Source organism: Dermacentor andersoni, chromosome 9, assembly GCF_023375885.2.
Source record: "Dermacentor andersoni chromosome 9, qqDerAnde1_hic_scaffold, whole genome shotgun sequence".
Taxonomy (NCBI): domain Eukaryota; kingdom Metazoa; phylum Arthropoda; class Arachnida; order Ixodida; family Ixodidae; genus Dermacentor; species Dermacentor andersoni.
The window spans coordinates 52,375,341-52,388,599 of NC_092822.1; the positions used below are offsets into that span (position 1 = coordinate 52,375,341).

General features: G+C 47.7%; 1 protein-coding gene across 2 annotated transcripts in view; it reads right to left on the reverse strand.

Annotated features, from left to right (window-relative positions):
* Positions 1 to 13,259, reverse strand: part of LOC126528033 (serine/threonine-protein kinase ICK) — a 60,226-nt gene that overhangs the window by 14,542 nt on the left and 32,425 nt on the right. For both annotated transcript variants that reach the window (XM_050175882.2, XM_050175883.2), the window contains exons 3-5: positions 6,096 to 6,430; positions 4,364 to 4,703; positions 905 to 1,012 (exon numbers count right to left, since the gene is read on the reverse strand). In XM_050175882.2, the coding sequence (XP_050031839.2) occupies positions 905 to 1,012; positions 4,364 to 4,703; positions 6,096 to 6,430 (783 nt within the window). The remainder of the gene's footprint in view (positions 1 to 904; positions 1,013 to 4,363; positions 4,704 to 6,095; positions 6,431 to 13,259) is intronic.

Here is a 13,259-nt window from a genome sequence, read left to right on the forward strand (position 1 = left end):
AGCCTCGCTGCTCAACTGCACGAATGCCTCGGAATAACACAGGCAGTTCTAATACACGGGCATGACTTGGCCTTGGTGTGCTGCGCAGCAAGAAACAAAGCATATGTGCGAGCAAAATATCGATCGTTCAGTCAGAACACTCGTGCGCTAGCAAAACTGAGCGCCCAGTGAGACCAGTCCTCGTTTTATTTTTATATGTTTGGTGAGCCCCGCTCTGTTCTCTTGCTATCCTATATCCGCGCCTGCTTTGCCCGAAACTTACTTGCAGTCGAAACATACGCTCAGACACCAAGAACGCCAGTTCCCCAAGTATGATGATAAATATGCTTGGTATGCTTACAAAGTGTCTTAATACTGACGAAGGATGTGGCGCAGCCAGACATTTTTTGGGGGTTTGGGACGGAGAGGGAGAGGAAGGGGGAGGGGGCTGGGAAAGCAGCAGACTGACACAGAAATTTCAGGGTGGAGGGGGGGGGGGAGGGCACGTGCCCGGTGCCACCTCCTGAGTACACAGAGGGTGGTGTTCCAGAACTGGTTTCGAGGATGTCATCCGTTAGAAAACGCACAAGAAAGTTGAATTATAGAAGACGGCAACTGAGAACATCAGGTTGTAAACATGACAGTCATAGTGCGGGGCCTCCGAATGCCGACGATGCAGCGCTGAATGACAGCGTCCCATTTATCATGCAGAGAACACAGAAGTAATAAACATTGCCAGGTCTAAGAAGGGAAACAAAGCAGTAAGCAAAACGTTCACACGACTACGCGGCACCGATCAAAAAGCACGTTGTCTCGTAGCCACTCTTTCGGCTGCGGTGCTGATCGGCGACGACGAGGACGGTCGATACTGCGGTCGATCCGGCACGTGGCCGCAGTCACGCAAATATGCATGTGGTCTACTTACGTGTCCGACGTGTGACCGGCGCGAAGCGACGCTCTGCTGGCGACTGTGAGGCGACGGGTACTGCGAATGGGTCGACGGCGTGCCCGTCAGGTACGGGTAACGCAGTGCCTGTTGTCGGGAAATAAAGAAACAGAAACAACCACCCAAACCACGATCAGCGCAATTTAACCGCTGGAACGTTCAACACGAAACGACTGTGCCAAACGCACGCGAACCGCGAAAGGTGAGCGGCCGGGCCACGTTTCAAACTATAGGTCGTCTCGCTGCCCTACTTTTTCTGGTCACGTAGTGAGTGACAAAACAACGAACGCTACTCGTTTAACTTGCTGTTGATACGTTTATTGTGTTGTCATAGTAGCGATTTGTGGCAGCTGACTGCTGGGACAAGTAATCAATGTCGTCTAAATGGACGGCGCATAACGGCGGTCTGCAAACAGTGGCTTGTCTGCATGTTTTATGCTAGCGCAGAGTGCGATCATTGCAAGTGCGTGAGGCCCTCCGTCGATACATTGCGCTGTATGATATACAACGTGTAGCGCGAGCATCGTTAGCGTCCAAATAAAGGTGATTTTTTAACGTTTCTAGCTTAGGTACAATTACAGTGATTACGAGTGTTGTAATTCTTTTCTCGCGTTCCCGTTCCACACATTGCCACGCCTGTCTTAATAAAAGGAAACACAACATTCTCTTTCTTTCCTTAGCCCTCCGGCAGCATATAAACGCACACGCACACACACCGCGGCGTCACATTTTTTCTTTCTTTTTTTTTTACAGCGAAGGAGCGAAGGTGTTTATGGCTAGGCTTCCGTGCATTTTTGTTCTGCGTCAACAAAAAAATAAAAAATATCATCATCAGCAAGGACTCGTACCCCTCTAAGCAAGCAAAAATGCAATGGCTCATCCTTCTCGTAATGTAGAGGATAAATATATGTATATATATAGCCGTCCACGCAAATGTGTATAAATAAATGTGTGTGCGTACCTTTCGCCCGCTGACACCCGATCAAGACAATAAATGTGTTCGTACCTTTGTTCGAAATTCTGTGTCACCTCTGAGCCGTGTGTTAACAGCTTCGATGGTCATCCACCTTCACAGAGTGGAATGACCCATGATTTTTTTCTTTCGCTGACATGAATATCCTTCTTTTTTTTTTTCTAAGGATGCTTCTCTGCATGAATGATATGTCGTGGGTGGAAGACGACCCTCGCAGACGGATGAACTAGGCGCATGAGGAAAGGATAAATTACTCCGTCCCACCGACTCCACGCAGTGCTGCGAGAGATATGGGTCGCGTCATCCAATCACAAAAGAGAACCAACCACAAGAAGGGCTTCTCCATCGCCAGCCGCTGATCGCCTTCCGCACGACGCCGACTGAACGGAAGCTTTACGGAAGGATTACAAGCGCACATTGGGCGAGCCCTGCTTCCTTTTCGGGAAAACGCAGTCGGCTCTCGTTACTGACTGACTGACTGACATGAGCTCCGAGTACTGACTTGAGTATTGTTGCTTACCACGCATGGCACGAGATAGGCACGAAGAAAGAAGACTGTCTTTGTTGCTTAAGCGACGAGCAATCGACTGGCCGCATACCTCTCGACAAGAAGAAGGCTTAACCAGGAGAAAATGACTTTGTCTTAAAAAACGGAACGCAGGCTTACGCGAGTTTTACTCTGGCTGTCTGCGCGGCTTTAATCACGTTTCTGAAGTCGCGCTGGAACGCGCTCGCCATATCACAGACAACTGATTCTTGAGCGTAGAGTAGCATACTTTCCGGAGAGACTACGTGTGTCAGTTTGTATCGTGTATCAGTTTTTAGGTGCACTAATAGATTATTGTGACACGTTCTAGAATTGACCTCGTCTCCCTGAGCGCATTCGGAAGACTCGATGGCGCGTGTATAAGAGCGTCCAGACGCAAGCGACCGTCATCTGATTCGACGATCGCCGACCACACTTGTTGCTGTCGCCGTCGATGAGCGGTACCTTACAGAGGGCACAAGTTCGCCAAATAAAATTGTTTCCAATTGATGCCGCTGACAGACACGGCCAAGGATGTGCTGCGCGGTCGTGCTACTGCGGTGTCTGTGTATTCCTCTAGTCCCATGTCTGCCAGCGTTGTAACGTTTTCCAAGTACGCTTAACATGCCCACCACAAAGCTGTTTACAGTTTATTCCGCACTTGCCTGCATGGTAATTGCATTTTTTATTGGGACTCTCTTTGAAACCTGGCGGCGACAAACAGTCATCACCTAGCCTGTTTGATCTAATCAGGTTTCAATACATTTATCCCAGTCTGGCGTTTTGGCTATCTCTCCTTCGTCTTTTCTTTCTTCATCAAAATCTTCATCTCTGGTATATTGAACACCTACGTGGACTGAGGACGCTGCTCGCCTAGAAAGACGGCTTTCGCCTGCTCATTGTTGTTCAATAAAGTTTAATACTATTACCACCAACGCCTGTTACGACTTCAGTTCTATCGATCTCTTCCATGTTTTCTTTTTTTACCCACCAATACTTTAAACGTCTTTTGCTTATCTCGTCTGCTGACGAGTTAATTCCTTCCATCTTCTTTGAATCACAACGCTTCAGGAAAGAGGGCGTCTCCTACGGGTCTCGCTGGGTGAATTACCTTCGCATTCCGTTACGGTCGATATGTCGAGTCGTTTCTGGAATTTTGCCGCAACAAACGCATGCCTCATCTTGTTGCGAATATTTGCTCCGGTATGTATTCTTGTTTTCGGGCAGCTAGCTCGGAGGCGTCGAATAGCAACGCACTCACTGCCCTTTGTTTCACAGTACATGATGTTACGCGTAGCAGTGGAGAACGGTGCTGAACACGCGCTGACTGTCAACAAACAAGATGATTTTGCGGGAAAAACGATGTTGTTGTTTTGAGGCAACAACAACAACAACACAACAACAAGAACGCGCCGCTGGTTCGGGCAGCCATATTGTGCACGAAGCACTGCCGAGGCTTGTAAATAACCTGTACGCACCTCTTTACGTAAACGCTTCACTGATTCCACCCCGTGGCATTTCTTGCGGAAGAGGCGCGGGGTGTCAATCCCCGTATACCCTCCAGATTTCTTTCTTGCCATACTCGTAATACCATCTGGCCTGCCGTGGCTTTGCCGCCACAGCCACGTGACAAATGTTGACCGCCCATTCTCCCAAGTCCTTCGTTCGGCGAAAGGTATGTAGTGTCACTGCCGCATTATTACTATTATTATTTGCTTTTAACACATATACACAATTAACAGGAAAAGGGAAAGCGAGGAGCAGGCTGGCAACTGCCACCGGAAGGGGCGCAACGCCTGCCTACTCTTCAGAATGGAGGTGACAGTAACACAGAAATGGAAGATAGGAAGGAGGGGAGGAAAGAGGAAAAGAAGAGCAACATGCGTAGGCGCTCAATACACGCGGGAGGCCTAACTCCTTGACGTGCGCGTACACGCACCAGTAGCGCGGTGGGCCTCCTCGCCGGGTTCCAGCGAAGCAGGTCCCGCAAGAGGACGAGCGCCTCGCGGCTGGCGCTGGGCACCACGGCAGCCAGCGAGCCCTGCGGGAAGTGCGGCCAGCGCAGCTGCAGCGCCGCGGCCAGCTGGTGTCCCTCGGGCCACTCGCGCTGGTCCGGCGTGCCCAGCACGGCGCAGATGCGGAACAGCTGGTCCACCTCGTTGCGGCCGGGGAACAGCGGCTGCAGCGTGTACAGCTCGGCGATGATGCAGCCCACGGCCCACAGGTCGATGGGCGAGCTGTAGGTCGTCGAGCGCAGGAGCACCTCCGGGGCGCGGTACCTGCGCCAGTGCGCGAGTTTCGCTTGTGGTGCTGCACCGCGGGGTGCGTCAAGATGCGACTCGCCGAGCAAGGAACTTGGCCGAAGAGTGACAGATCCTCACAAGAGTGGCCATAACACACCTTCAATGCATGCGCATTATATAAATGTCAAAGTGGGAAAAAAAAAGTGCGTGTGTGAAGTGTGGGACATTATATATATATATATATATATATATATATATATATATATATATATATATATATATATATATATATATATATATATATATATATATATATGTCAAATCAGTTCTGCAGAAGCCTGCAAGGCGCGGAGGAAAGTACATGAAAGGGAAAAATTGGCATCCACCCGAATTATAGCACGAAGCGACAAAGGAAACCCACACGGGTTAATCAGACAGAAAGCGTCGCGGTTGACCCAGATCAGGGCGAATTTTTCTTCAACTGCGAGGCTTTCCTCCTGACAAACCTCTACGGGTCTTCCTTCGTGGCCTCGTGCTACAATTCGGGTGGATGCCAATTTTCCCCTTTCATGTATGTATAGTGCAAATGACAGCGGCTTGCTACGCACCAATGCCAGTTGCGCTTACCTCCTCGGAGAAGCAGGGCGTGTGTCGAGTGAGCTCTTGAACCATACGTTGCAATGGGGTGAACGCGGTTTAAATCGTCGATCCGGGACCTCAAAGAGGTGCGACGTAATGCTTACGCATTTCTCTCGCATTTACCGCTAATTTAGCCACAGATTTTTTTTCGTAAGCTTTTCTGCGAGGCCTCGCGCGAAAACATTGGCAGAGAACATATTTTAATGCGAAAGCATTATATAACTGGAAGGAAGCGGAGATTAGCACAAATGACACTGCCGCTTAAAACTCCTCCTCCAGGCTAATAACGAGAAGGGGAACCGAGTTTCCCGATTTTTGTTAGCCACACGCATATGGAGCCAACAGGTAATAAAGCCAAGAAAAGCACTGGGGAAATCATCTGCAGTTGTTAATTGATGTGTAGAACTGATAAGCCAAAGTAGAATGAAAGTGGACGAAAAGAAAAAAACAACTTGCCGCCGGTGGGAGGCGAACCCACAACCTCCGCATTACGCCTACGTTGCACTGTCAATTGCAACGGCGAAGGCTGTTCCAACGTCCACCCTCTTGGGTGCTCTGGTGCACGAGACATATAGTCCTGGCAGTATTGGCCAGTACCACTCATAGCAATGGCGACGGATGGGGAACATACTTTTGACCGATGACGTCACCTAGTACGTGAACTTTCAGGCTCAGGCAGCCGACGCGCGCACACACACGCACACAATCATGCGCACACGCACGCACGCACGCACGCACGCACGCACGCACGCACGCACGCACGCACGCACGCACAAAAGAGCGGCTCACCATCTGGTGGACACATAGTCGGTGTACGGCGGCTGCGAGCGGATCTCGCGCGCCAGCCCGAAGTCGGCGATCTTGACGAGCTGCGGCCCCATGCAGAGAAGGTTCTCGGGCTTGATGTCGCGGTGGAAGAAGCCGTGCTTGTGCATGAAGGCCAGGCCGCGCAGCACCTGCTGCACGATGGCCCGGATGGCCGCTTCCGGGAACGGCACGTCCCGCTCGCGTATCAGCTGGTACAAGTTCTCACGCATGTACTCGAACACGAAGTAGAGCGTGTTGTCCTCGCGCACCACCTCCTTCAGTTTGACCAGGTTGGCGTGGCTCAGCTTTTGCAGAGACTGCGAGAAATGGAGGCGCTTAGGACTAATTGACTTGAAAAAAAAAAAAAAAAAGAGTACGTTGACGCAGACGCAAGGAGTTTTAAATGAGTATACACGGACGGGACATTTCCAACTTGTCATTTTATTTATTTGTTTATTTAGCATACCCTCAGGGCCATTACGGCGTTGTAGAGGGGAGTGGATACAAGCAAAACGGGTAAGTTCAACAAACAGGAGTTAATAAAGCAGAAATCTCTCTCTCTCTCTCTCTCTCTCTCTCTCTCTCTATATATATATATATATATATATATATATATATATATACAATGACAAATAACAAATGTCACCTAGATATATAAAGTTAGCTATGGCGTTTGTGAGTACAGGTTGAACAATGTGAAGAAAAAGGTTGCTAGCTATAGAGTGCTAGCTATGACGTTCTTGAATAATTGGCGATCTGCGATGGTGGCCGTCGAGGCGAGAAGGCGATTCCACTCATTGGAAGTGCGTGGTACAAACGACTGCAAGAAAGCGTTGGATCTGCATAATGGAATGCCGACCTTACCAATGTGATCTTGTCTAGCGATACATACGGAAGCGGGGAAATAAGTTTGTTGCGTGATAGTGGGTGATGAAATAACTTATGAAAAAGGCACAGACGGAACATCTTTGGTATTTTTTTTAAGCGATAGCTTTTTTTACCTCTTCGCCCACTTTAGATGTACGTTGGCTGATCTCGCACGATAAAAACCAGAAGGACCATCAGAGAGAGAGAAGGGAAGAAGGAAAGGCAGGGACGTTAACCGGACTGAGTCCAGTTTGCTACCCTACACGTGGGGAGGGGAATAGGGAGTGAAAGAGAGAGAGAGAAAACATGAGTCTATACAGCACTTTCCCATGCACTAAGTTAGGTGCGGAATGTCTATAGTCGGGCACTCAAGTCTGTTGCCTTCAGGTAGTGACGAAGCGCTCGAACTGCTTTCTGGGCTAACGAACTGTGAGGCCAGGCTCCCAAGATCTTTGCTTCTGTAAATGGCCTGTCGTCCAGTCTATTCAAGGCACACTGGAGAGTCTGACGTTGGTTATAAAAGTGAGGACAGTGGCACAAAAGATGACTGATGGTCTCTTCACACTTAGCGCACATTGGTGAGTCCGCCATTCCAATACGATAGCTGTAGGAGTTAGTGAATGCTACTCCGACCTAAGGAGTTGACTCTCCTAAGGAGAGTAAACTTTGGCTACTAGGTATGTACTTACTGCTGTTTTCCTGAGCAGTCAACACGGACCACCGGGAATGTGCCTGCATAGACAACTTCGGAATTGCGTATGCGATGTACTGTGGCAGAAACCAATACACAGTAGCACGGTATCATTTGGCATTCTGGTTGGCAACGAGATGAGCACTTCGCGTGTCTGATGATGAGCCCATAAGGCTTCGTGATTCACGATTGGCGTATGGTCATGCAGCAGGTTACACAAAAAATGGCCGCTCTCCTCTCTGCAGTAGTCATTCATTCGAACGTAGATAAAGTGTTCCTTCGGATCTTAGCGCCTTGTGTGCCTTTGCTTTGATTGGTCTCTTTTTCCAGCTATCCACGCAGCAACACTAATTCGGTGTGATAATCACTACAGCAAGCGTAACTCCCGCACGCCAGCGCATTCCCAGAAAACCGAACCCCGGAAACAGTACGGCGAGTAAACCCGCCCTCTAAAAGAAAGAAAGAAAGAAAGAAAGAAAGAAAGAACCGTGTCGGACCGGTCGAAAGAATGCACGGTCAACAAGAAAGTGCGGCACCATGACTTCAACCGGAGGTCGGTCGCTCACGGCGAGGCTTAGGAGTCGAACTAATTCGCTACTTTTTGGATGGAACGGAGGGTCGGCGGAGCGGGAACGAGGCGTGTCATCGCGAGCGACGGCGCGTCTCCAGTCGAGACGTTTCGGATCTCGCGCCGCGTCCAATCAGATTGCCCTAGTAAGTTCATCGTCCGCGGGAGGGCGTCACCGACGGCTGCGCTAGAGTGTACTCTAGCTGTGCTGCATAGAAAGAACCCTTTCTCACATAGAGCAGCGCAAAACACTTTGGAGTTACAAAAAAATAATAATAATAACTTACATTAAAGTGGGCTAGAAATTCTGGAAAGGAGTAATGGTGCCAGCATTCGCAAATACAATTCCGTGCTTTAATTCAGACATCCCGTCGCGGCTGGAAGTTAACCAAAGGTCGGTGGGCAGATCTGCATCGAGGGCCCACAGTAAAACCACAATTGAGGCACTGCAGGGTGACGCAGGTTGGGCTTCTTGTTGAAGTCATAGAAACACTAAGGAACGTTGGATGAAAAGAAACGGGCAGCTAAAGTGCACAAATATCTGTACCTCGAAAGCGTTGACACGGAATGGAGAGTGAGGTGAGGTGGTCTAGAAAGTCGTTCAAACTAAGTACAGGGTACTTGAAAGTGTAAATAGACAACCAGCAGTCACCAAAAAGAAAGAGGGACAGAAAGAGACGGTAAATTGGATGCAAAAGATTGAAACAAAAAAGTTGAATGAGATTTACAATTGCGACAAGAAAGAAATCGAGAGGGAGAATCTGTACCAGTGCGCTGCTACTTGAGGCCCGAGCTGGATGCCTGAAGCAAGGACAAAAGCATACCGGAGCAAACATTCGCAGAAGGATGAGCTTGGATATATATAAGCAAAGTTTATATGAAATAATCCGGGAAGTGGCATATAACCTTCGTATGCTAACCAAGCATGCCCATCTCTCTTTTGCATAACAAAACCCTAACTTCCTGTACAAGACCAAAACATACAATGCTGGCTCGCAGGCATCTCCAAAGCACACCAATATGTAAATGGAACTGCAAATTATATTTAACGGATTCCTTAGTTTGTTTTCTTTGATTGAAGCATGTGTGTGAAGCAGCACATCGTAGTGTCATGCGAGGCTATTCACCCAGGGAGACCCGTAGGAAACGTGCACATTCCAGAAGCACTGACATTCAAAGCGGAGGGAAAGACTAACTGGTCAGGAGTCGAGATAGGTAAGAGACGTTTAGAGTGCTGGCGGAAAGAAAGAAGACAAGAGATCCGCGTAACCGGAGTCATTACGGGCACGGTAACTGTACTATATAAAGACGGTAGTCTTAATGAAGAACGTAAAAATCAAGAGGAAATAAGCAAGACGCTATAACGTGACAGATGTAGTAAAATCGCATTAGGTCAAGCAGGCTAGGGTACTGTTTATCACTGGCCCGATACAAAGGGGATTCGAACAGAGATAACTATCGTCGTCATCATCACCATCTGCATGGGAAAAAAAGTCCACAGACGACTCCGCACCCACATAGTCAGGAGAGTAGGCAACGTGCGTATTCCAGGAGTATAGGGTGAACGTCCGTAGCTGGTCTGAGCGTTAACTCGACAGCGGTCGAGATAGGCAAAATACGTTTAAAGTATTTAAGAAAATAAAAAAGAAAGATGGAAGGACACAGACGCAGAAAGGAAGAGATCGAGGCGGAATCGTCACAGGTAGTGCCCCTGTGAAAGTGACTCTGTATGGTGATAGGCATAGATAACTTGCGAGTAGTGCAGATATAGGCAAAGTGCTTGATTACGATATGATACTACGCAAGTAGCTCGCACAGGCTAGGTGACCATTTTTCACAGCGCCGATTAAAAGGGGATGCCATTAGAAATCGTCATTATTTATTTATTCAGTTAGTTAACGATACATGACTGTCACGATGCTTGGCGCATAGGGTGACATTATATAGTCACCCGACTAGGCCTCTAGCACCATGTTATCATTCATTCCACAAAAGATATTCTCGCACAAGATTGAAATTAACATACAGGTCATATATGCGCAACTGCAGAAAATTACAGGTTGATTTTACCTACTGCAGTGGACATTTACAAACAACAGTAAGAGAATATACAACCAGATTTCAAGTACAAAGACACAATATACAACGAGTACACAACTACAATCAATATACATCTATATGGGCAACCAGTAATCCAACAATATAGTATCAAATACAACGTCAAACAGAGCCAAAAAAATATACCTTCGATAGCTTGCTGAATGATCTTAACGAAGAAAAACGCGCAATTAAAGGCAGTAATTCCGGGTGGGTATTTAAGAGATACAGAATTTGCGAATTTAATAACTGCAATCCACAATTATTTCTTGTTTTTTGGCTTGGTAAACATCAAACGCCTGATCGGATCGGAAAACATTTATTGGGCTCTAGAAAAGAGATCTTCGCGGCTTCAGACGGCCTCTTCCATCAAACGCCTGAAACCGTATTTCGGGGAAGCGTTAGTGTACGTGAATAGGAACAATTGATAATCAGCTGTGTAATGGGTAAAAATAAGTTCAGAAAGACAGTGATTGTGAAGAGCAGGAACACTAAGAATATGGTCCACGATGAAATAGGACGAAACGTGTTCGTGATATGGTAAGTTGTGAATAAAACGAACCACTCATCTTTGCATGAAGTAGAGATTATTTAAATTGTTTTGAGGCGTAACTCCCCAAATGAGGTTACAGTAATGAAAAGGGGAATGAATTAAAGAAAAATAAAGTTGGCGTTTGAGTAATAAGGCACGGTGATAAGGCTGGGTAATAAGGCACGCTGTCTGTTTAACATACCTATCGTTTTCGAGACACTGTATCACGAACTCTACATGCTGTGCCCATTGCAGATTTTCGTGAAACTGAACTCCTAAAAAAGTTATATTGTGTTACGCGCTCTAGCACCTTAGACCGGAATGTAAATGAGTGAAATTAGTGCGCTATCCATTCCTGCGCGTCGCTCATGCACGCACTTTCATTGGCCTCACGCTGTCACGTGACGTTGCGATGCAACCAAAACGCAGGCAATTTAGCAATGAATTTGTCCGTATAGCTAATTACGTTGAATTGAACTCTGGGGTTTTACGTGTTAAACCACGATTTCATTATGAGGTACGCCGTAGGGGAACTCCGGAATGATTTTGACCGCCATGCAGAAGTGCTTTAACGTGCCCCCAATGCACGGGACACGTGCGTTTTTGCATTTCGCCCCCGTCGAAATGCGGCCGCCGCGGCCGGGATTTGATCCCGCGACCTCGTGTTTAGCAGCGCAACACCTTAGCCGCAAAGCCATCGGTAATTGCGTGGCCGGTTACCTCGGATCATGTGGAGTTCCGAGAGCCCGCAACACCTAGCCCAATCTGCACCAGCCAGACCAGTTTGCCACCCTTTTTCAGCGTCACATGTGGGGTTGCTAAGATGAATTCAGGAGCCGAATTCACCAAGGCTTTCGTTCGTAAGTGATTTTTGCCATTGGACGGCCACCTTCGCTAATGATATATGCAGCATCAAGATTGGTCGGTATATTTTCCTTACGAAATATTCAAGCGTAACATATCTTTTTTGAATAAGGGCCTAGTTGGCGTAAGCGCAAGTTCGTATTTCGCGTCTAGCCCATTCAACAAACGAAAAGTGGTTTGATGGCGATGAGCGCTAATGGAGACTTCGCCACACAATGGCAAAACTTAACCTTACGTGACCAACTTGTAGCTGCTGTATCTCGGAGGCCACTGTTTACACGGCGCCCTTTCCTCTGCTGTGAGGTCACAGCAGACCCTCTCTCTCTCTCTCTCTCTCTCTCTAAGGGTGCCGTCGACACGCCCCGTGCCCTGTTTGCTCGGGCATTGCCGGGGTGGTCGCCATGTCTGCTTGAGCAGACGCGGTGACTCGCTCCTTGGTATAGAGCGCATCGCGCTGCCGCCTTCGAGTCGATTTCACGGCGCGGCGTAGGCATAACCACTGCGCGACCAACGAGCTTCAGCTGTGCTCGATATGCTCTACTCGACTTCCGCTTCCCCTCGCTGTGCACAGCATAAGTAGGTCCGGGAACGAGCACTAACGCTTTGCGCTGACCTGCTCTTTATACGCCGGACTACACGACCGTTAATTGGAGATCCGTGTTCGCGAGTTTCAAAAACCCGCCACCACTGTGGCTCTCTTTCTACGGCGCTCTGTCGCTGGCCATGGGATCACGGGTTCGAATCCCGGTCGCGGGGGCTGCATTCAGCAACGTTCAGGCAGACCGAAATTTGGATTTTCCTCTTCTTGAACGACACTATTTAAACTCAGGTTGTTTTCCTGGGGATTTCTTGGTGCCTGCGCCATGCAGCTGAGCCACCCTACTTGTCTTGATCATCGAGACTTTCGCATACATTAGCTATAACAGCAAATTTTGGGTAATTTTTCTGGTTTCCTTTTCAATGTCTTTATGCTGTATTATACCAAATGCTATTGATATTCGCACATGCATAGTGTTTGTTTATTGGTGTGTCCATATGTATTATCTGTGTACATAGCCTTGTACATTTGTTTACTATCGTTATTTTTTGTGCATAGTGTAAATAAACTTCTTGTCTAAACAGGAAATATTCTTTTCTAAACACACAGCACTGGCAGCTTTTTATCTAGCAAATATCGGACCAATATTTCTAACACAAGGCAGAGCAACCTAATGTTTGCATCCGCGCTGTAGACTATCCTGCTGAAATTACTAAATAGAACTCTGACGCTGCGATCAGTCAGCTATCTATAGGAATGACGGTTAGCACAAGGATATCTCAAGCTCTTGTGCGTGACGTTCTTCTGAAGTTCTTGCGGCTTTATTCAGTATACGCTTCATCTGCACTTATTAGAATAAACAGTCGCATTTTTCTTAAACGTATGGCGGCAATAAGACTCCGCGAAAATGCATCATCACTGAGAATCGTTGCATTTGTAAACCAATAGTTTGTTTGAAAATTATCAATTCTGCAAGTCACAGAAGCTGC